This window comes from Pollicipes pollicipes, unplaced genomic scaffold (assembly GCF_011947565.3).
Source record: "Pollicipes pollicipes isolate AB1234 unplaced genomic scaffold, Ppol_2.1 Scaffold_5724;HRSCAF=6776_pilon_pilon_pilon, whole genome shotgun sequence".
Taxonomy (NCBI): domain Eukaryota; kingdom Metazoa; phylum Arthropoda; class Thecostraca; order Pollicipedomorpha; family Pollicipedidae; genus Pollicipes; species Pollicipes pollicipes.
In genome coordinates, this window is record NW_023596746.1 from 9,742,084 (window position 1) to 9,766,301 (window position 24,218).

General features: G+C 53.8%; 2 protein-coding genes across 2 annotated transcripts in view; one reads left to right on the forward strand and one right to left on the reverse strand.

Annotated features, from left to right (window-relative positions):
- Positions 1-212: 212 nt before the first annotated feature.
- The window catches only part of LOC119102476 (epidermal retinol dehydrogenase 2-like), a 33,978-nt gene continuing 9,972 nt past the window's right edge, over positions 213-24,218 (reverse strand). The window contains exons 3-7 of the mRNA XM_037225848.1: positions 13,614-13,724; positions 9,203-9,364; positions 7,837-7,919; positions 6,348-6,464; positions 213-604 (exon numbers count right to left, since the gene is read on the reverse strand). Coding sequence (XP_037081743.1) covers positions 433-604; positions 6,348-6,464; positions 7,837-7,919; positions 9,203-9,364; positions 13,614-13,724 — 645 coding nt within the window. The 3' untranslated portion in view covers positions 213-432. The remainder of the gene's footprint in view (positions 605-6,347; positions 6,465-7,836; positions 7,920-9,202; positions 9,365-13,613; positions 13,725-24,218) is intronic.
- On the forward strand, positions 19,657-22,985 carry LOC119102533 (L-threonine dehydratase catabolic TdcB). Its single transcript, XM_037225916.1, has 2 exons — positions 19,657-20,503; positions 21,750-22,985. Exons 1-2 carry the CDS (start codon positions 19,964-19,966, stop codon positions 22,680-22,682), a joined length of 1,473 nt encoding a protein of 490 aa, XP_037081811.1. The 5' UTR covers positions 19,657-19,963; the 3' UTR covers positions 22,683-22,985.

A 24,218-nucleotide genomic window follows, 5' to 3' on the forward strand; every position in this document is an offset into this window, starting at 1 on the left:
GCGGCACGGTCACCGCCGGGACTGTGGCGCACGGTCACCGCGGGGACTGTGGCGCACGGTCACCGCCGGGGACTGTGGCGGCTCGGTCACCGCCAGGGACTGTGGCGGCACGGTCACCGTCGGGACTGTGGCGGCACGGTCACCGCGGGACTGTGGCGGCACGGTCACCGCCGGGGACTGCGGCACACGGTCACCGCCGGGACTGTGGCGGCTCGGTCACCGCCGGGGACCGGGGACTGTGGGCCGCGGTCACCGTCAGGGACTGTGGCGGCACGGTCACCGCCGGAGACTGTAGCAGCACGGTCGCCGCCGAGGACTGTGGCGGCTCGGTCACCGCCGGGGACTGCGGCAGCACGGTCACCGCCGGGGACTGTGGCAGCACGGTCACCGCCGGGGACTGTGGCAGCACGGTCTGCAGGCACGGTCGCCGCACTACTTGTGCTCGGACGGTGGAGGGCTGGCCGAACCGTTGTGAGACGTCCTGCTGCCAGCGCCATTCATGAGCGGGACCGGTGGGGACCACTTGCGCCCCTGGAAGCCCTCCATGACGTCCGTCAGCTTCAGGGCGTAAGCGATCTCGAACAGGGTGTTGTAGCCCAGTACCCTGTCGACACGACGGTACGCGAGTCACGACAGTGCTGATCACACCAGTGCGGGTCTACGTGCGGCTCGGTCGACAGGTCACTACACTGCTGGTACTGCCGTCTCATGAAGGCTAGTGAAAAAGGTGAGCGTCCATGGCGTGCCTCAACATTTCTGATCATCTTTTTCGTTTAGCGAATACTGTTTGAAGCACATATTGTGTTTTGTTTTGTGGCTGTTCATGTTAACATATACAAGCTAATCATATTGCTGGCTAGGCGCATTTATATAAATCTATACAGTCGTCGCAGCAAAGACCTTGATCACGAGCAAGCTCGTGACGACAGGTCAGCTTATTTCATACGTGCAACAAAATATGTTATTACCACCAATGATATCGACCAATGCATAAAGAGACACGCATGCGTCTGTCGAAATCACCAGCAACATCATACTCTTGGACGCAGGCAGCGCGGGCCGGATGTAGACGGGGGTGAGCTACACGTGTTCTGCGCCAACAGGCTCCATTCCGACCGGACCTACGCAGACTAGTTGACAGGCCCCATCCGCAAGGACCATCGAGGACCATCGACAGACCCCAGCATGACCAGACCAGCGACAGACCACGGCTTGAACAAACCAGCAGCAGACCATGGCATGACCGGACACGCGGCAGACTCCGGCATGACCGAACACGCCGCAGACCCCGGCATGACCAGACCAGCGGCAGACCCCAGCATGACCATACCAGCGAAAGAGTGCGACGTTAATCAAACCAGCGGCAGACCACGGCATGGCCAGACCAGACCACTGCGTGCTGCTGCAGGATGCACAGTCGCCTGGACAGACGTACATTGAAAGCCGACGGGACGGATCAACCGTCTGGCGGCGATGCAGGGTGCCTCGGACGGCATGGATATACCCGCCTTTGAGCGGTTCACAGAGACCCCATGTTTTGTCCGGCATGCATACTTTCAACACAGGCACGCGCGTGCTCACCAACACATGCAGAGGACGGTGAGTGGGCAGCTGGATCAGCCTCTCGCCACACTGTCCCGCTGGTTTCATCAGCTCGGTCTAACAAAAACTAGCCAACACTGTCCTCCACACACACCCTGAGGTCAAACAAAGCCTGCCCTGGAAGCGCACCTCACAGTTAGTTCAGCAGGGTGCTGGGTCGCGACTGAGCACGAGAGGCAGACGGCACGAGCGATTCTGCCAGCACACACTAGCCGGCCGCATGCACTCTTACTGTGGACCGCACTAAGCTGTCTTTCTGGCGACCGGTAAAGGCGTCCATGCTGCGCTCAACTCTAAAGCTGCGGCCGAGCCACCAGTAGGCGTTACTGGGGCAAGAGCCTGGCGCAGCGACGGCGTCCGTCACACGCGCGCCAGTCGACAGACGGTCTGACACGGCCGGCCCAGCGCCAGCGCGACCGCCCCGGGACACGCTCAGCACAGCCACACCTACCTGCTGCAGCGGCACACCGCCAAACAGGATCTTACTGAATGGGGTGTTCCTCATTTGTGTCGGGTTTTGAGCTGAAATGGCCATTTTGAAGATCGTTCGGTGCAGTTCACAGCCTTGCCCTTCTTGCGACCTACAACCCTCCGGTTTCTGGGCTACATGTCCGCGAAGTTGTGCAGACTATTTCGTGCGCATTATTTCAAGGTCATTCAAGCATGTATGACGCCATAGAAATATCATCAAAACCCTGCGACCACACTGACCATGCCGTGTTCAAGGCCAAAAATAATATAATTGTCGAGCCGTTCATATCTAATGCTCGTGAGGACGATTTCCAGACATTATGGGTGTCAATCGGCTATCAAACAATGCTGTACAAGCTATGCAAGAGTCTAACACGAATTACGTTTTGCGCTACGTAATATAAGAAGTTATCAGTCTTCCCAGTTATTACGGGAATAGGACTCGATACCCAAAATCTTAAGATTCGCGCAATAACCGAACGTTCCTTAACGCAATCAAACAATTATGTAATAAAGAGCATATTAATTAAATCGAGAAATTGTATTGCTTAGAGCGGTCTTTTACACTTGAAATACGCCAATAGCTAAAAGCGAGCCTATTTAATCATATCTAATGCTTACTGGAAATGTGGAGCATTCTCTTTAACCATTGCCTTGATCAAACTGAGCCAATCACCCATAAGGTCAGGACACAGCCTGAGTTTGCGACGGGCGTTAGTGCCATGATTCCCGACGGGAGGGGCTTATTTTTTACCAGCGAGTGCCAATCTTATTAATAGTACCCAACCACTGCGGACAGCCTGACGGAAATAAGACTTGATCCCAGCCCCCACTGACGCTAAAATGTACAGTACCTTGCACATCATTGGGCTATCGATGTGGGTTTGCCCTGGTGCTTCTTAAGGAATAATTCGCATTTGAAGACATTGAAGCAAGCATCAGAATGATAAAATAAACTCACTTATAGGTATAAGTACACTTTTAAGCAGAAAGTACTGGTCTAGACAAAACATTTCCCTTTTGAGTAAATATGCTCCTCAATACGTCATTGTTTGAATACGTCATGGTACCTAGCACATCACTGATTGACAGCCCATCCGCCGTTATCTCTGGAAATCGTGCTCACTAACGCCATATTTGAACCACTCGACAGCTATATTTATGTTGACCTCGATCGCCGCATAGCTTATGGGAGGGCAAGGATTTGAATGGCGTTATTATGGCATCATGGATGCCTGGGTAACCTTGAAATAGTCTCCCAAAAAAGTCAGCACATCTTTGCCCGCGTGTAGCTCAGAAACTAGAGGGGCCATAAGCAGGGCAGGGCTGTGAATTGCACCGCATGATCAAGATGGCTGTTCCAGTTTAAAACCCAAACAAGAGTGAAACACTTCCTTTAATTCATTGTTTTAGCTGTGTACCGTACGTACTCACTCGGTTATCCGGAAGTCTTGACACCCAACTACGGCTGTTCGGATATACATGATGGAGCCCCCTGGCTTCGCCCACGAATAAAATGGATGTTTGGACATTTGAACACTATGTACATCAAACTGTATGACCTTACGCTGTGTCAATCCAACCGCAATTGCCTACCAGAAAGTTGTGCTCGCCACTCTGTTGTCAGACACCATCTTACGAAATACTGCGCCGACAGCTTGGGACAGAGCAGCACATTAGCGCTGGGCAGAACTAGACTAGCAGCAGGCTAGCATCCAGGCTAGACCGGCGTCACACTAAACTGGCATCAGATGGGACGAGCCTAACAGCACACCATGTTACTGCAATGTCACGATCTTCAGATCAAGTCACGTCATTCCACTGCAGAATGCGCTAGTATGCACCATTAGCAACATCCTACATTCAGCTCAATCGGTACAGCGGTTCCCCACATGGCTTTTGAAAATAGATTTCCGTGTTTAATAAGCGATGCAATTGCGCGGTGTATACCTTGGGAAGGCTTGATCTAGGGACATGTATACATACACGGACTGATCAGCACGCCATGTATGCATACATGGCGCGCTGATCAGTGCCGTTCCCTTGCTAGTGACACAAGATTTTGCTCGATCGGCCTCGCAGTTCCCAGCATAATGTTTGGCAGCAGTCTTCGCATTTGACACACACTGGCATTGACTGAAGAGCATAAATCGGCGATAGCTCGATCTGAGATCGAGAATCTACATCTGCAGGGTGCGCTAGTCCACCTCCATCTTATGAAGCCGGATTTGACCCGATCGACCCCGGAGTTCATTCTGTGATATTTGACAGAAGATTGAGGCATTTGTACTTCTAATGGTGTTTATTTCTGCATTGCCGATGCGGCCTAAGGTCACGAAACTGCACACATCTGATGTGCGGGCTCTGAGCAGTCTATCGCGCGTTAAGCTTAAGACCAGTAGTTCCCGGAAACGTGTTTGGCAGTTATGGCAGTAATTCGGTGCCGGGCGGAGGGCGGTTACAGCACCAAGAGGGTCAGACAGGCCTCGGGCTTTCCAGTTGTCGGAAACCGACTGCTTAAACGCCAAGCTGACGCAGCTGACTGCGGCACACGGGACTCTGTTCTACTCCTCCACCGACCCCGGTCACTCGAGCCGCTGCCGTCCGATCAATATGCTGACCGGGATCATGCGACAGTGACGACGCCTTCGTATACACCACGGAGACACTAGCATTCACAGAGGCTCTTCAGTTTGCTGTTTACCCTTCCCAATATCTATACAGGAGTTCGCACAACTGAGGTTGCAAATAAAACAATATCCTGCCGAATCCCGCAACTTTGAAACAAAAATGCGCGAGATATCGCTCAGCGTGCAATAATCCTGCGCACTAATAAACTGCTATCATGGGGCAAATAATGCTCGGAAACCAATCAGTTTTGCGAGCGTTGCGGTTGTAATGCTTCCGGTTTGTATACTTATTCACAGAAATCTAGCCCAACATTTTGCAGGCACCAAATAATCGACTCCAAGCTCAGTGATCACAATTCGTACCAGGTAGTGCTGGTTAAAAAAGGCTCAACCGCGTTCCAGAAAACAATATCATTTCAAGCTGATCGTTTTTAAGTGGCATGCAGCGTCACAACACTACAGCCTCTCTCCAGTTATGTTCCTGTTTCGGCCAGTTGCCACCTGTCGCAATAGGTTATCCATATGTACTTGATTTTCATTGCCAGCTTGAAACGGGGGCATAGCTGCGCGCATGTGGCACAACACAAGCTGAGCACCAGGCAGCTTCTAACGTATGATCTATTTCACATAATTTGTACCGATCTCTTTAGATCCAGCTTACGTGAAGAGGGCTCTATACCCTAAGAGCCCACCATCGAAGTATCACGAGCTTGTCTCGAAAGATAGTGTTGCTCCCACCGGACACGAATGTGAATAGGTTGTTCTGGCGCTGGCTAGTGGCACAAGCCCCCACCATACCGGTCCCTCTGGCTAGTTATGTACTGACATTGTCATACCGGTCAGAAGAGATAAGAAGGCAGAATACAAGCCACAGTAAACATATATATATATATATATATATATATATATATATATATATATATATATATATATATATAAACATGTGCTGAGTCCAGAGCGCCATGAATGTCAGTGTAATGTAACCGTTCACCCCCCAAAAAAACTGCACGATTGACTTCAGCGTCAACTTTATGTCTCGAATTAGTGCACCTCCACCTTTGTACACAGGCTCGCGGCCAGGCGGGTGCACTGGTTGTTCGTACACCCCTGACATTTGGGGTGCACCCCCAGCCTCGTTCAGTGTGAGCGCATCCCTATACTCCGGCGTGGGGGTGCTAAGAAGATTGAGTATGGCCGTTCCTGGCGTTGGCGTTCGCAGCAAATCGTAAAACAGCACAACATAATCGTCACAGCCCGGACAAGGGATCGCGTATGCACCAAGTGCGTACCTTTTTCCTGGTACACCCCGGGGGTTTGGTCAGCCAACAGGCATGTCTGTCCTGCTAACCCCGGGGGTTTGGTCAGCCAACAGGCATGTCTGTCCTGCTAACCCCGGGGGTTTGGTCAGCCAACAGGCATGTCTGTCCTGCTAACCCCGGAGGTTTGGTCAGCCAACAGGCATGTCTGTCCTGCTAACCTCGGGGTTTGGTCGGCCAACAGGCATGTCTGTCCTGCTAACCCCGGGGGTTTGGTCAGCCCACAGGCATGTCTGTCCTGCTAACATTTGCGAACCGGCCATGAACGGCATGGAAATGAGCGGCGGTGGGGCCGGCGGCGGCGGCGCGCCGGTCAGCGCACACTCACAGCTTGAAGAAGAACAGCGGCGTCAGGTAGCCCGGGATGATGACGTGCTCCTTGTTCAGCAAGATGGCAGTCTCGATCTGATCCGCCACATACTCCGGCTCCAGGAACGGGATCACACTGAAGCGGAATAGCCACCGCTGTCAAGGCCAGTGGCGGCGGCACCTCTGTCGAGTTGACGGATGGTTACCTCGGTTTTTTCCTGCGCCGTCGTAGGAGTGTTGTTACATGTCGCAAAGGGTTGGAGGGAAGGGGGACGACTGCCCGCTCACCTGGTCGTGAAGTCGGGATATCATCACTCGCATGCCCCCCGGAAGTGAGAAAGCGCCATCTGCCAGGGCGTGAGCAGCGACCGTCCCCAATTGTGCATCATACGGGAGTTGTAGTGATCATCGGCAATTCTCCGGAGGGAGCAGCAGTGATCGTCAGCCATTCTCCGGGAGGGAGCGGTAGTGATTATCAGCCATTCTCCGGGGGGGGGGGGGGCAGTATTCATCAGCCATTCTCTGGGAGAGCAGCAGTGACCATCAGGCATTTTCCGGAAGGGAGCAGCAGTGGTCATTGGATATTCTCCGCAGGGGCAGTGATCACCAGCCATTCTCTACGGGAGCAGCAGTGATCATCAGCCATTCTCCGGAATGGAGCAGCAGTGGTTATCAGCCATTCCCCGGGGGAGCAGCATTGATCATCGGCCATTCTCCGGGAGAGCAACCGTGATCATCAGCCATTCTCCGGAAGGGAGCAGCAGTGATTATCAGCCATTCTCCGGAAGGGAGCAGCAGTGATCATCAGCCATTCTCTGGGAGAGCAGCAGTGATCATCAGCCATTCTCCGGAGGGGCAGTGATCATCAGCCATTCTCTGCGAGAGCAACAGTGATCATCAGCCATTCTGGATCATCGGCTATTGATCATCGGCTATTCACCGGAGGGACGAGCAGTAATTATCAGCCATTCTCCGGGAGGGAGCAGCAGTGATCACCGGCCAGAAGGGAGCAGGAGTGCATTCAGACGCCAAACGATCATAACCGGAATCCCACTAATAAGTGATAATCGTACACCAGAGGAGAACGACACAACGATTACCATCTGACCACTAGACAAGAACGAGACAGCAATCACCATCTAAACACTATGAGACAAGAGCGACACAGTGATCATCACTGCGGACGCCAAGGGCGCGATAGAGCAATTCTTTATTTTTTATCAATAGAATTTCTGTGTGACATCTCCAGTCCCTTACACCGGGCTGTGTGACATCCCCAGTCCCTACACCGGGCTGTGTAATATCTTCAGTCTCAGTGGCGGGCTGCGTGACATTCCCAGTCTCAGTGGCGGGCTGTGTAACATCCCTTGTCTTAGTGGCGGGCTGTGTGACATCTTCAGTCTCAGTGACAGGCTGTCTGACATCCCCAGCCTCAGTGGCGGGCTGTGTAACATCTCCAGCCTCAGTGGCGGGCTGTGCGAGATCTTCAGTCCCTGGCACACACTTACGTTGACTTGGCGCCATCAAACATTCCCGTGTTGATGAAGAACGGGCAGATGACAGTGGTGTGCACATCGTCGTGGCCTCCCACCTGAAATGCATTGGGCAATGCCACTGAAGCAACAGGAAGGAACACACCGACAACGAAGACTTAAGAAAGAACCATGCCTCCCCTCGGACAAACGGGGACTCATTTGGGAGCTGTCTGTTGTAATGCAAAGCAAGAGACAGCGAGTCCGGTATCTCAGCGTCCGCGGCGCACACTTCACGTTGATACCGTTTTATCAGCTGCTGCCGTGTTGCTGATGCTCAGTTACACCACGGCACGTGATACGGGATTAATAATAAGCTGCCCAATCTCTCAGGGGTTTAAGTGTGCTTGGCCGGGTTACACAGACAGTGTAATCTCACCGTCCCCGTGTACCTGACAGGATTCATTTCGATTGTTTCTGATAACAGTGAGTCCTTTACAAACTCGCAGTGATTCCACAGAAGCAGAGGTCATAAACAGATACACCGAAGACGTTTGACGGCCGTAGGTTGCGCAAAAGCCCGCCGTGAAAGAGCACGTGAATCGAGCGACACAATTACGTTGGCTTCCAAATACGGCACAAAAACACTGGCTGCAACGCTACACAAGCAGCCATCCAGATAGCATCTTCAGCTATTGGAAAGCTTTAAATAAAGCATGCATGCATTGACACAGACCCGCCGCTGAACACAACTGACGATAAAGGACCTCCCCGGTCTGATCCAGACGACCTGTGCGCCCCGGTCACAGACCCTCCCCGGTCTGATCCCGACGACCTGTGCGCTGCCGGCAGTCATCGCACTGCAAGGCGACGAATAAAGGGACGCATGTGCCCATTCGCTTTAAGAGTGGATACCGATTTCGAATTACTTAAAATGTTAGAATGCATCTGTGGGTGTAGCGCCTCTGTCAAATACAGACAACAGTTTCATGACGCAAGGAGAAAAACCAGAGTGGCACGGTTTCTGCGCTTTGCACATTCAGTTATTTTGGAATCGTGGTAACAAGGAAGCATAAGCATAAGCATAAGCATAAGTATGTAAGCCCCACGGACGCGGTACAAGCTTGCACGCGTCTTAATGCTCTGAAGAATATCTAAATTTCAAATAGCTCTACAAGTCGTTCGACGAAGCTTGCCCGCGAGCAGCGACGTCCAGAGTCCTAGTGCGGGTGCTAAGCATCACTGCATAATTTGGCCTTAGATTCACCTGTCTAACCTTATGAAAATGTAACACTTCGCCTGCCATGGATGCATGGGGACGCCCCCCCCCCCCATGCGCAGCTGGGCTTTTACCGCAGCGTTTTAAAGCCAGTTCATTCCACAGGGGGGGCGGGGAGATCACCTTCAGCTCAACGGTGAGCGACTCGTGGAAGCCGACGGCGGCGAACTTGGAGGCGCAGTAGTCGGTGAGGCGGCTCATGCCCTGCATACCGGCCAGGCTGGCGATGTTCACCACGTGGCCCCTCTTGGAGGCGATCATGTCCGGCAGGAACGCCTTGCAAGTCTGCACAAGAGGGCGCCGGCGTCAGTCGGCCTGCGTCTGAGGCAGGTCGCTCGTGTTCGGTGGGCGCCGCTTGTGGCGGGCGCTCGCGCCGCGCGGCTTGTGGCCGGTGGGCGCCGCGCCGGGGGTCAGCAGCGGGCGGTGGGCGCCGCGCCGAGGATCAGCAGCGGGTGGTGGTCCGCACGCCGGGATCAGCAGCGGGCGGTGGTCCGCACGCCGGGGATCAGCAGCGGGCGGTGGTCCACACGCCGGGATCAGCGGCGGGCGGTGGTCCGCACGCCGGGGATCAGCAGCGGGCGGTGGTCCGCACGCCGGGGATCAGCGGCGAGACGGTGGTCCGTGCGCCGGGGATCAGCGGCGAGCGGTGGTCCGCACGCCGGGGATCAGCAGCGGGCGGTGGTCCGCACGCCGGGGATCAGCAGCGGGCGGTGGTCCACACGCCGGGGATCAGCGGCGGGCGGTGGTCCGCACGCCGGGGATCAGCAGCGGGCGGTGGTCTGCACGCCGGGATCAGCAGCGGGCGGTGGTCCGCACGCCGGGGATCAGCGGCGAGACGGTGGTCCGTGCGCCGGGGATCAGCGGCGAGCGGTGGTCCGCACGCCGGGGATCAGCAGCGGGCGGTGGTCCGCACGCCGGGATCAGCAGCGGGCGGTGGTCCGCACGCCGGGGATCAGTAGTGGGCGGTGGTCCACACGCCGGGGATCAGCGGCGGGCGGTGGTCCACACGCCGGGGATCAGCAGCGGGCGGTGATCCGCACGCCGGGGATCAGCGGCGAGACGGTGATCCGTGCGCCGGGGATCAGCGGCGAGCGGTGGTCCGCACGCCAGGGATCAGCAGCGGGCGGTGGTCCGCACGCCGGGGATCAGCGGCGGGCGGTGGTCCGCACGTCGGGGATCAGCAGCGGGGCGACGGGACTCTTACGTCTCGAAATAAAAAGGGCAACCCATGGTTGATCTACGGGTTCTTTTGCTTTCAACACAAAAAACAACCGCTAGCCTTCTTTCATTCATATGGAAATCGCGTAAAATCATAATGAATCCTATAATGTGCAAGACGTCAGCCGATATATTATGATGCATGATAATATATATATATATATATATATATATATATATATATATATATATATATATATGTGTGTGTGTGTGTGTGTGTGTGTGTGTGTGTATGTGTGTGTGTGTGTGTGTGTGTGTGTGTGTGTAAATACCCGCCTTAGACATCGCTTCGATACATTGTGCACCATTATCATGACACAATGGCAGAAAGTTATCATAAAATACGAGTGCATTTGACAGACCCCGGGAGGCATGACAACGGTCATAGTTACCGCAACTAAGCACAATTTCTCAAAAGACAAACAGGAAAGCTTGGAAACTACACCATCACGCGACGAAAGATCTTTTACATTTCGCATGAAAAAAGCAACTTCATAATTCACAGAAGATATGCAGACCCCGTGGTATTTAACGGTGACTTCTTTTGGTGACTAAGACGTGGTTCTAAAATCCTAAGGTCGCGAAAATTGCTGCGACAATGAAGAACGATCACTCGATGACGATGACTGTTACGACGTGATGATCGAAACGCTGACAAATTACACAAATGATAGCGACTCTTGTCCTTGCCACCAAGTTTTTACCGTCTCTTACTTAAATATATATATATATATATATATATATATATATATATACATATATATGTGTGTATATATATATATACATATATATGTGTATATATATATATATATATATATATATATACATATATATGTATATATATATGTATATATATCTCTCTCTCTAAATGTGTGTGTGTGTGTGTGTGCGTGTGTGCGTGTGTGCGTGTGTGCGTGCGTGCGTGCCTGCACGCGTGCGTGCGTGCATGCGTGCGTGTGTGCGTGCGTGCGTGCGTGCGTGCGGACGGGCGAGCGTACGGGTGTGCATGCGTGCGTGTGTGTTCGAAATGCAAGTTAGTAGTTGTCAAGGTTTTACTGATTTCAGAAATACCCATTCAAAGGCACGGCGGCATTGAAACGCGCCTCAGGCTATGTGACGTCACCGAGCGCTGGCGGGCCGTCCGGCGACCGGTAGGATTACGGCATCGAGTCGGCCGGTACAACGCTGTCTGTTCACGTTTTCTGTTCACGCTTGTCGTAAAACGGGGAACGGGGATTGACATCGGCCTAGCGTTCTTTTGAAGAAAAAAAACTCTGATGAAGGTATTAACACATAAACATCCTCAGCACGTGCTGGGAACGTACCTTTTCGACAACATATTGTTCCTTTTCAGTCCTCATTGGCATCTTGCTGTGCCGAGAACGGTTTGGACGAGCCGAAAGACAACAAAATAGTGTACATGTAAGCAAACAAATGATATAATTTGCCCTGTCCACCCTGAGTGACCCCTGCCAATACCGGGTCAGCAAGCGTCCCTCCCCACCCGCACCCCACCCCGTCCCACGCACGGAATGGCGAGATCATCGGAATGTTCCCCGACTCGTTCCGAGTGTGCCCCGGTGTCTGGCAGCGCTCCTCGCCGCCGAAACTGCCAAGTCATCGCCACTTTCGCCAGTCCGACGGACGGCGCTGGCGGAAAGCTAACGAAAGTGACGCAACGTGACGGTCCGGCGCGTCGGCGTTACGTCCACACAGCGCCATGCCGTGGGGGGGGGGGGGGGGTGGGGCGGGGAACGGCACCGGTGGTCTCTAGGCCGGCCGCGCCGGCTGGGGACCGCGGGAATACTGCAGTGCAAACCCCAGGCCGTTCATTGCCGGCTGGGCTGCGTGTCCAAAATATGTTACGGGGATTAAATTCGTCCGACATTAGTTCGTTCGTTTCTCTGTAAAAACAAACACGGGCGTTAACGTGAAAAATGCAGAAACCTACGAGTGTCCTATGGACGCACAAAAGGAAGATGCTTCAGGCACGCTGCTCATTTTATCTAGCGCACATGAACGAAAATCAGCGAGCTGATGTGAAAAAAGGCATAATTAAGCCCGATGCCGGTTGGACTAGCATCACCCCGCTGAGTCCCGGCCGGACCCGCACGCGACAGCAGGGTCTCACCTGGAAAACGACTACACGGCAGATTCCAACTGGTCTCATTTGACCCAGCACAGCCCCGTTAGCCTAACCCAACGCAGCCGTCCCGCTTGGTTACCACAACCCAGCAGTCCTCGCTCATCTAACACGGCACGGCCGAGCTGGGGCGATACAACACAGCAGAATCCCTCTGGGCTAACCCGACACCGCAGTCCTCGCTGGCCCGACGCCACACCGCTCAGCGCCGGCTGGTCTAAACGTGACGCCGCAAAGCGACGCTGGGCAAACGTCAAACAGCCCGGCTCAGCCTGTCTCATGTGACATAGCAGAGCAAGGCTGATTTGACCCGGCACGGCCGAGTCCCGCCAGATTCTTGGTTTTATGATCAGCGACCTCATACACAAGAAGCAAGTATTCAACAGGACAACACGACATGGTCGAACACGGCACGGCGAACACAAAGTCGCTGCCTAGCTGGTCCAGCACATATCAGCAGCAGTCTCAGCTAGTGTAACACCACATGTTGGAGTCTAGGCTAAGCTAACACGGGGCTGCAGAGGCCCGGCTGCTTCAGCACTAGTGTAGCACTACATATATGGGAACCCAGGCCGAGATAGCACAGGGCTGCAGAGGCCCGGCTGCTTCAGCACTAGTGTAACACTACATATCGGAACCCAAGCCGAGCTAGCGCGGGACGGCAGAGGCCCGGCTGCTTCAGCACTAGTGTAGCACTACGCATATGGGAACCCAGGCCGAGCTAGCACGGGCTGCAGAGGCCCGGCTGATTCAGCACTAGTGTTACACTACACATCGGAACCCACGCCGAGCTAGCACGGGGCTCCAGAGGCCCGGCTGCTTCAACACGCCATAGCAGCGTCTCTGCTCGGCTGATAAGAGACAGTAATCTCAGCTGCTTCAAAACGGCACAATCTCGGCTGGGGCGACACGAGACAGCTCAGTACTGGCCAAACTGGCCTCACGCAACAGAGCAGTTTCGTGGCCGGTGATTGTCAGTGGGACTAAGTGGGACCGTCAGTGGGACTAAGTGGGATCGTCAGTGGGACTAAGTGTGACTGCCAGTGGGACTAAGTAAGGCCGTCAGTGGGACTAAGTGGGACCGTCAGTGGGACTAAATGGGACTGCCAGTGGGACTAGGTGGGACCGTCAGTGGGATTACGTGGGACCGTCAGTGGGTCATCACGTACATACCCAGAAGTGAGCGAGCGTGTTGACCTCAAACGTCTTCTCGATCAGCTTGTCTGGAATCTCCAGCAGGCGATTTCCGATGACCATGCCGGCATTGTTAACTAAAATGCTGACCTGGAACGTCAAATTAAGGTCAGGACACGGAACCAACCCGCTGCCACAAGAGTCGAACCATCTACAGCGACTGGATGAAGCCGCACTTTGCCCCACGTAAAATGATACTTTGTCGCACATAAGTACCACTTATTCGTCCTTAACTAACATCGCAGCACCAAACTGTGATGTTATGAAAAGCTATAAAAGACGCAAAGCGAACGCGTATGCCTGTAGATGCCAGCGCTCGAGAGCACGCCCAGGCACGGCTTGTTCCCGATATGCGCTTATGTAAATGCATGGATGTGTGTGAGTAATAAAGGGAGGGCCCCTCTCCTCCCATCAAATGTTTGCATGCTGTCGGGAGTGAATGCCGACCGAATATCTGCCACGGGACGGAAGCCGGTTCCATCAGCTACCGAAGCCGCTCTGGGCACGCAGCAGCGGCTTTAGCCGAGGCCACCGGCGCGCTGTCTGCCTGGCGCCGGAGCGATCGGCTCCTGGCGCCCGGCCAACCCTGCCCCAACGCCGGCACGCGGAACAGCAGCACGCACGAGCAGTCGGTGTTGGCCGGGTGCTGAGGCATCGACTGATAATGGTTACTAGATGTGACTAGTAGACGGCAATCTCCGCTTCCAACGGGAGCCATTTGCCCGGGATACAGGGGTGTGGTTTCCTATCTCATTTTTTTTCTCTTTTAGGGAGGGCTTGTAGCTCAGAAACCAGACGGTTTTTGGTCTTAAGAAGGGCAGGGCTAAGAACTGCACCGATCTATCTTCAAAACGTCTATTTTGGCTCGAAACACTACACAAATGTGGAACAAGCCCTTCAATCGAATACATTAACACCAATATTGCTTGCCAAAGGACACACAGGTCTTTAAACGCAGAGGCAAGCCCCGACTCAAGTCATGACAGCCCAACCCAACGAGACTTTTTCGACCCAGTTTTTACCGTTGAAGCGCCTAGCTAAGTATGAGGCATCATTTGACTGTCACAAAACAAACATCCATTAACACACTCGATGATGTAATCAGGCAGTTACAGGTGTAACAAACAGAGGGATCAGGGCACAAGTGAATGAATAAAATCACTTTGTGTGACGACTTCATCATGGGTCGTGACGCAGCTGACACAGCGGATTAATGTGAACAGGCTCCGTGGTTTGCGTATCTTCTTTCTGGCATACAGGGGCTGAGATGCAAACTTTGCGAGAGCTACCATGCGCAGCAGCTCGCCCCTAGTTTTCGTACTTTGGGAATGGACTGCACTTGAAATTCACTAGCAGTCAGGACGCAAATGCGAGCACGTTCAATGAAAATCAGTACGTCACTGGGGCTTTGTGATGCACTCAGCTGTTGAGCCTATACCATACCGCCCGCTTCTCATACTGGCAGGAAGAGCGGAGATCGAAGGTGATTGAACTACGCACGTCCGGTTTCCCCGACGCACAGCTTAACCACTACATCACTAGTGCCCATTTCAGTTGCCTTTGAGGGCATTTCTTCAGCCGTTTTTCTACATCAATGTGGCTTGTTTAGCAATTGATGAAGCCAGCTCAGCCAATGCAACAAAAGCCTTGGCCCCTCTGACGTAACGTAATATATCGCAGGTCATACCTGTCGATGTCTAATAGTGTGCATCTGATAAATGTTTCCAGAAGCTATTCAACGCCGTTTTTGACATTGTCGTGGCATCCTGTGTTCTAAAAATAACAGCGTGATAACAGCGGGAGAATTAAAAAGTACTCAGCTTCTTCGTGGCTCTAGCTTCCTTTGGTTTGTTAGAGGTCTTAGTCCTCTTAGACCGCTGTTAGAAGGTTCAAATGACCACCCGCGCCAATTTTGGGGCGAGAGGTGGCCCCATTAAACTCAATGCAAAGGTTGCAGATGTTTCTGATCGGCCTCTGGCTTTCATGCAGGGCTGGAATCTGCGAACCCGTCGCAAAGGCGGAGCCTGCTGCGTTTGCTTTGCTGTGAGCCCATTGGGGCGCACTGTTTACACAGTCCGGGTCCAGACGTAGCCTTGAGTCGCGTCACCGGTGACACACCCCCTCCTAGTCCGAAGTCCAGCGGCGTCACCGCGTGCAACACAACCAGCACACGCTCATGTGTTTAAACTCCGACGGCTTCCAGTCTCGTGGCGGCTGGCCAGGCGCCAGCCGAATTTCTTGCATGCATAAATGACCAATACAATGTACCAAAAAATATAGTAAATAGATGCAACTAAAGGGATGGATGCAGTCAATCAATTAATAATTAATTGTTTGTAGGATGATGTGACATCACATTGTCAAGACACGATGACAGGATAGCGTGTAAAATTGATTGGCAAATTTGAAAGCATTCTAATTGCCTTCAGAGTTAAATGTACCATTAAAATAAAGATTACGAATTGATGTTTCAAGTCGATAAAACGAGCCTTGGAAAATCAGTTAAGAACAATGCGCAGTACACCCTGCTTAAATCAGATGAAATCAAAGATGAATCAGAATGAGCTTCCGTCTGTTTTGCGTAATATCACCCGTTCAGTAAAACAAGTCGTCAGCTATGACAAGGGACATTGTGAGCAAAGCCTAAACAACATGTCCGTTATGAAAGAAAGCGTATGCTTCGTTATGCTTCCCGTAAACAAGGAAGGCCTTGGGCTCCTGGTTTTTGCGGCATTATGAGCTTCTTATTCTTATACTGACAACAGTCAAACTTCAATACGCCTTGAGATACTGGTTAAAGGACATTATCAAGCGAGCATTGGCTAATTTGTATTGAGTTTTGACAGCTGCAGCAGCGCTTCCTTGATTACGTCGCTTAGCCAGTCCCTCCTGGTAAAATGATGGTTTCCTATTGTTACGATAAGATTCAAACTGATATATCCCAAGTTATGCACTAATCGAGCATCAGTATTCCGTTCAAACACGTCACATGCTTCCAGGAGTAATTCATGATTGTCAGCGTGTAGGACACAAGCCGTAGCACCAAACAAATGAAAGGTCCACAAAAACTGCGGTCTACTGGGACGAAACATGAGCTTAAAGAGCATGATGCCTGGGGAAGCAGACTTGCACCTGGTGCGTTTCAGATTTATGATCAAATCACGGTTCACCCAAAATTTGCATGTACCGAGCCTGATGTAAATCATTTGTCTTTGACCAGATTCAGGACCAGGACGGGTTCGATTCTTGTTGCTTTCATTCAAAAGCAGCGATGGCTCTCAAAATAAGAAAAATAACAGTTTGAATGACTGACGACCGTGGGCTGATAAACAGCATTGCAGCATGGCTTATCCATATCATTATTTTATGCCAATACATATAAATTTCCACTAATAATAAATAATGCAAGAACATGAAACTATTTACGCACACACTACATGAATCCAATACACATGGAAGTCTTACAAATCTACGCATAAAGGGCGCGTTAGGTTTTAAGCCTCTTTGTCGGCTCTCGTTAAGAGTCTAAGGAATTCCGTCACACCACACCATGGCACCCCGGAGAGAGGAGGCAGGTATTCGTCTTCCAAGGCCAAATTCACTGGCGGCCCCAATCGTGATCGCAGAGAAAAAGACGGATCCGACAAAGCTCCCAGCAAGCTCACCCAGGCTAGACAAACAATGCTAGAGCTCTCAAAACGGCTCAACGTGAGCGGTGTTAGAGCGACACAAGCTACAGAACTTTCTGGGCAGAGCAGACCGGTTCTAATCCTATATTCGCGGAGCATACAGAGCCCTGAGAAGGGCCGCGTTGTGAGCTCACTGCGGCAGTCCGACTGCTGCTCTGAGATTAAACGCAAGTCAGGTCTCCATGCGCCCAATGTCTGCTTCGGTTCAAGCAGCTCGTGCGCTCCAAAGACGAGCACCGCGGCCGCCGTCGTGCGCCACAGGAAAGGCGGCGGGCGTGACAAATAATTATCGTATTGTTGAAGCCTTCTAACGTTTAACTCTTATTGAACTGTTTGCATAGGGCACGGTCAGTTTCGGAGGATTGTCTTCTATTATCAGCGTTCATATGACCTTGCTACTTACTAGCTGTTAACAATTATCACACAAGCGGTGTTCTTTTTATGAACGTTTGAATTTACAGCCTGGAAGTTCAAGTGACGTTTTGTTTTTTCTTCATCCTCCTGCAGTTAACTACCGCATCGCGCAACCGTGTGGTTTTCTATCCTCAGCTGCGAAGGACCGCATGGTGCACACATGTTGTGTTTTCTGCACTCAAGTTGCGAAGGATCGCGTTACGTAGCCGTGTGGTGTTTTTCTACACTTAAGCCGCGAAGGACCCAATTATGAGGCCACTTTGCACGCAGATAACATTGTGCATCTATTAGGCGCTGAAAATGTGAGCCATGTCAGGAAAGCGAGCCTCGAACTTGAGGAAATCATGTCCAGATGTTTTACCAACTGGTCTCTAACTCACATGCCTTACCAATTGATGATTCAACATTTCTTTAGCTTACTGCATGACCACGGCTGATGTTGAATCGTATTTATTGGAAATATCACGCTATTCAGGATGTTTTAATTTACGGCTGGAAAGTTTACATGGTATGTTGTTCGTTTGCTGTGCTTCGGCTATGAATGACGGCATCACGCAGCCGCTTTGCAGACATGTGATTTCGCTCACCTAACAGGAACTGAAAATGTGGACATCTCCGGAACATCCAGGCGGCCGCACCATGTGACCTTTCACGGCCGGATTTATCAGAAAAACCACAGGGCGTTCCAATAGGTTTGAATAGCGTTGACTTGACTGCTCTCAAGTCATCATTGCCCTTTAGTAATAAAGGATTCCGGATCACCTCTGTTGATTTGATCGAACCAACCGTTGATTCAAAGAACATTGGAAAACTAATGAAAAGTAAGCTTGATTCCGATAATTATTCGGCTTCAGTCATTTTTAGTTGAAGTCGATTCTGCTCATGTAGAGTCGGCCACAGCACCATTCTGCGGCGCAGTAAGTCGTTTAGTCTTTGCCATCCGCACCTGTCTCCCCGTGGCAGAACTGATGGGTGGCACGTCACGTGGTGCCCGATCACTGTGGCCACAGTTCAAGGTTGCGGCGGATCGTTCGTCACGTGACCCCTGACGCACGTGATGCGATGGCGGATGTCGCCTTGGAACTGGCAGCGCCCTAAACAGCGTCGGGCGATCTGGCTCTAATCCAAGACCGCCTCTGTTTAGAAAAGCCGGCCGACGATCGCCGCACGTCACGCCACTCGGTAGTGAGGCAACCAGCAGAGCAGCCGCGGGATGCAGGGGCTGAGGGGGATTTGCAGGGATGCAGGGGATTGTCATGCAGCACCCATACGTCCCTCGTTAAAGTTGAGTGTCGCTGTCGGGGCTTGGGCGCCCCTGAAGTGAAGGCAGCTCCAGCCACGTGCGGCGGGTCACACGGACACTGTCGGAACTTGGGTCCCCCTGAAGTGAAGGGAGCTCCACCCACGTGCGGCGGGCCACCACGACACCTCCGGTGAACGATTGCCTCCGGGAAGCCTGCAAAAGTGAACGGGTAGCCGCCCCGGCCGCGGGACGCGGTGACAGCTGCGCCTTCAGTGACAGCGCCATCGGAGCCGGCCAACTGACTCGCCGACGCATGACAAAGTTCAGGGAGCTACACGAAGCCAGACTGAAGACTTACGAAAACAAATAGTGAGCGAAGAAGAAAATCGGTTCAGTGCAAGCACAGGACCATGGAGCACAAACCGCACTCCGCCCTGCTCCAGATGTGTCCCCCAGTCAGGCGTGGTCAGGTCAGGCCAGGATGCGTCCCCGGCCATGTGCCAAATTACGACTGCACCCCGGGATCGAACGTCTGTAAGGGCTCAGGGGCGAAGAGCAGCGGTCTGGCGCACACCCACGTCTGCGCTCGCCGACGCAGGGGGGGGGGGGGGGGTACGCGGCTGGGACCACGGTCGGAGGCGGAGCTGGTGTGCACCAGTACACGCCAGATGCTCTTCAGTCGAGGACAGCGCTATCTGGCGGCGGCGCGACAGGAGGAGCGCCGTTGCGTCAGGGATCGAGTTCCGAAGAGCGCACGCCCGTGCCAGCAGTCGACGGCGTGCTCTGGCGGCGGCAGGCCCGAATAGCTGCGTCTGACGGCCGCTGTGACACTGGGCGAGCTGCCGAGCAGGACGGGTGGACGTCGGTGGCCGCCGCGCCGCCGCAGGGTCTGCCACGCTCCGGCGCCAGCGTTCCGTCCTCGTCCGGCGCGCCAGCGCGGCACTCCAGACCGCCAGCCCGGCCGGCGACCCAAGTGACACCCGATGGCCGAGGCCGAGACCGCGGCCGTGACATCGGCCACCGCGGCGACCCCGGCGACTTCGGAGCCGGCCGCCGACCAGTTCTTCGTGGCCACGGCCGAGATGGCGCAGCTGCAGCTGCCCGTGTCCGACGCGCCGTACGTGTCCGGCTCGGACAGCTCGCCCGAGCTGCTGCGCCGCCGCGTGCCCAGCATGCGCGTGAGCGAAGACGTGATGTTCGATCGTTGGTGCGACCCGGCGCAGCCGCGCGTGGTCCACTTCCAGGACATCTGCGAAGCCGCCTACAAGATCAAGTCGGGCATCATGGTCACGCCGTGCACGCGCTCGCACATCTCCGAGGAGTGCAACATGCAGCTGTTCTTCAAGAAGGACTACATGCAGTACACTGGCAGTTTCAAGGAGCGCGGCGCACGCTACACGCTCATGATGCTGACGGAGGAGCAGCGGAAGCGGGGCGTCATCGCCGCCTCGGCCGGCAACCACGCGCTGGCGCTCTGCTACCACGGCCGGGAGCTGGGCGTCGCCGTCACCGTTGTCATGCCGGTGAGCGCGTCCGCCTATGCCCCGCCGTCTCAGGCGGCGACAACAGACGGTAAGCGCGTCCGCCTATGTTCCGCCGTCTCAGGCGGCGACAACAGACGGTAAGTGCGTCCGCCTATGCTCTGCCGTCTCAGGCGGCGACAACAGACGGTAAGCGCGTCCGCCTATGTTCCGCCGTCTCAGGCGGCGACAACAGACGGCAAGCGCGTCCGCCTATGCTCCGCCGTCTCAGGCGGCGACAACAGACGGCAAGCGCGTCCGCCTATGCTCCGCCGTCTCAGGCGGCGACAGCAGACGGTAAGCGCGTCCGCCTATGCCCCGCCGTCTCAGGCGGCGACAACAGACGGCAAGTGCGTCCGCCTATGCTCCGCCGTCTCAGGCGGCGACAACAGACGGCAAGCGCGTCCGCCTATGCTCCGCCGTCTCAGGCGGCGACAGCAGACGGTAAGCGCGTCCGCCTATGCTCCGCCGTCTCAGGCGGCGACAACAGACGGTAAGCGCGTCCGCCTATGCTCCGCCGTCTCAGGCGGCGACAACAGACGGTAAGCGCGTCCGCCTATGCTCCGCCGTCTCAGGCGGCGACAACAGACGGTAAGTGCGTCCGCCTGTGCTCCGCCGTCTCAGGCGGCGACAACAGACGGTAAGCGCGTCCGCCTGTGCTCCAACGTCTCAGGCGGCAACTGCAGACGCTAGTGCAGCTGACTCGATGCTGAAGGCCGTTGCTGCATCATTTAGAATGCATCACGCCATGTTAGTTGTTTTCTGATATCCATCTGTTTATAAGTACGCACGTTTTTAATTCAGAAAAGCATTGCAAGTGCACTTGTAAGGTAGTAGGTAAAAGCTTAATTTGTGAGGTAGGCAGTAGTTTTATTTGTTAATAAAAAGCGGGTGGCAGGTATGTGTGTACGCTATTTCAAGGTCTCGCTAGCTTGTGATGAATCTTGGTTTTCACTTTTGCGTAGCACGGCACACGACGCAGAAATGAACTTACCTCAAGTTCTTTCCAGAATAACCTAGGTCAGCATCTAACCCGCTCAAGTATACATACTTGTCCTGGAGGTATCAGACTTACGGCAGAGTTTTAAGGAGTCGTGTGGGTGACCGACGTCGCTCCCGTCACCACGTAACTAACCCTCTGATTGTCCGTCCTCATCTGTCCAACTGTCTGGTTGCCATGTCGCTGGCTGGGCCGTCGTCGCCTGCTGACCATGACGAGGTTGTCAGAGGGCCTTGTGTTCCGCTGCAGATCATCGCGCCAATCATGAAGGTGCAGTCGTGCCGCGACTACGGCGCCAACGTCATCGTGTGCGGCGATGACCTCGCCCAGTCCAAGGAGATCGCAATGACGATGGCCAAGGAGACCGACCTGCTCTACATCAACGGCTACGACCACCCCAACATCCTGGCCGGGCAGGGCACCATGGGCTTGGAGGTGATGGAGCAGGTGAAGGACGTGGACGCCATCGTGGTGCCGGTCGGCGGCGGAGGCCTGATCGCCGGCGTCGCCATGGCCGTCAAGTCGCTCAACCCCAAGATCCTGGTGGTGGGCGTCGAGTCGGAGAAATGCGCCACCTTCTCAGCGGCGCTGGAGCACGGCCGACCTGTCCACACCAAGTGCCAGTCGACGCTGGCCGACGGGCTGGCTGTGCCCACGGTCGGCGTCAACGCCTACGCCACGGCCGCGCCGCTCATCGACAAGATGGTGCGCGTGTCCGAGGAGCAGATCGCCATCAGCATCCTGCGCTTGGTCGAGGTGGAGAAAGCGGTGGTGGAGGGCGCCGGCGCGTGCGGCCTGGCCGCCATCCTCTCGGGCGCGCTGCCAGAATTGCGCGGCCGGCGCGTGGTCGTGCCGCTGTGCGGCGGCAACATCGACACCACCATCCTGGGCCGCTGCCTGGAGCGCGGCCTCGCCGCAGAGGGTCGCCTCTGCAAGTTCACCGTCACCGTCAGCGACCGCCCCGGCGGCATCGCCGAGCTGACGCGCCTCCTCGCCAAGCTCGGAGTCAGCATCAAGGACATGCTGCACGAGCGCGCCTGGATCCGCAACGACATTTACAGTGTCGAGGTTAAGGTGGTGGCCGAGACCATTAACGCCGCCGAGACGTACCGGCTCCGCGACGCCATCTGCACAGCCTACGAGCAGGTCCGGTTCGGCCCCATCTGCGGCAGCTTCGACTGAGCGCCACCAGGCGGCAGGTGGGGCGGTTGGACCCGCCCCGGACGCGGCGGCGGCGAAGGGCGGCGGGGCCGTGTGCTCTCTGGCGCGATATTGTCGGCCACCGTGCCTTATCGTGAGCCTGCTTCAGTGCAGACTGATACGCTGCTATCAACGAGTACTGTCTGTCACCCAGATTAGGCCGAGCGCAATATGGGGCGGCGAACAGCGGTGCTGTGTGCGGGGTGATTTGTATTGGTTCGTTTGTGAGGCTTAGGACGGCGCTCATGTTGCATACCTATTATGATTACATATGATATAATGTGACATGTTTCAGCGTATTGAAAGCCTGCTAGACCACAGACCGACGTCGGCCTGAGTTGCAAGGTAGACTTCGAAATATCGGCACCAACTGTGGAACGACAAAGATGCCATACTGGAGCTTCATGAAATATCGATTGAGTAATGTGCGTTAACTGGTATTCATTGAGACAAAAATACGAGGACTAAATGGCCATCTAGAAACAGACGCAAAAGCTATTAAGGAGAAAGATGCATACGCCTTGGACACAACGCCATCTCGTGATCTTGGCGCCATCTCGTGACGTCACGACGTCACGTCATTCAAGACATGACGTGACGTGACGCTCCAAGTGCGTCGAGCGCAAGGAAAGCTTCAGAATACATATGGAGTATTTAAAATAGAAAACAGGCATAAAATGTGCCAAGTCAAGCCCAGGGGTGATAAAGTTGTGATTTATCGGATGTGATCGGCAACAAGAGTGAGGCACTTTAACGAACTATTTTGTGACAAAACCGCCCAAATGGAAGCAAAATTACAACAGATCATCCCAGTCAGGCGACACTCAAAGCTTAGCGCTGGCCTGTACTCGCCAACACTGGCAGCGTGAGCTTGTGGAAAACACATGTCGGAACGTTTGCGTCTTGTTGTACGAGCAAGCTGAGTCACCAAATGCTTCAAACTATAGTAATTTCCATCCGGGTAGTTTTGAGCACGTGACAGAGTTATGCTTTAACTCAACTATAGCAGTGCTGACGTCACAGAGGTAATCTTGAATTTCCTTAAGGGAAGTCTTCCACATTTGCATCAGGTTTTGAACAAAAGCCACGTTGAATATCATTCGGTGCAGTTTATAACCCTATAGAAAGAAAACACTCAAAACCTACGAACAAAAATGCAAGAAAACCATGAATAACTGTCACGGCATTGGTGCCTCGGCAAAATGTCCTCCGACATCGACATGGCAGTACTTACTTCGACTGCACGGACTTTACATGGCATAGCTGCTACATGACAAGGCGTGTAATGCAAAAAATTATACTCGTCATTACTTATGCAACAAAGACTTGCACAGTCCTCATTCATACGCGATATTACTTCTGCTGTAAAAAATCATGCACGGCATAAGTCCTACACGACAAGATGCACGCCGGAAAACATAAACCAGTCATTAGTTTTACGGTGGAGACCTGATCACAAGTGTTTGCTGCAGCACTAATGTCGCACATAAGTATTTACAGCAGAAGTAATGCCGTGTG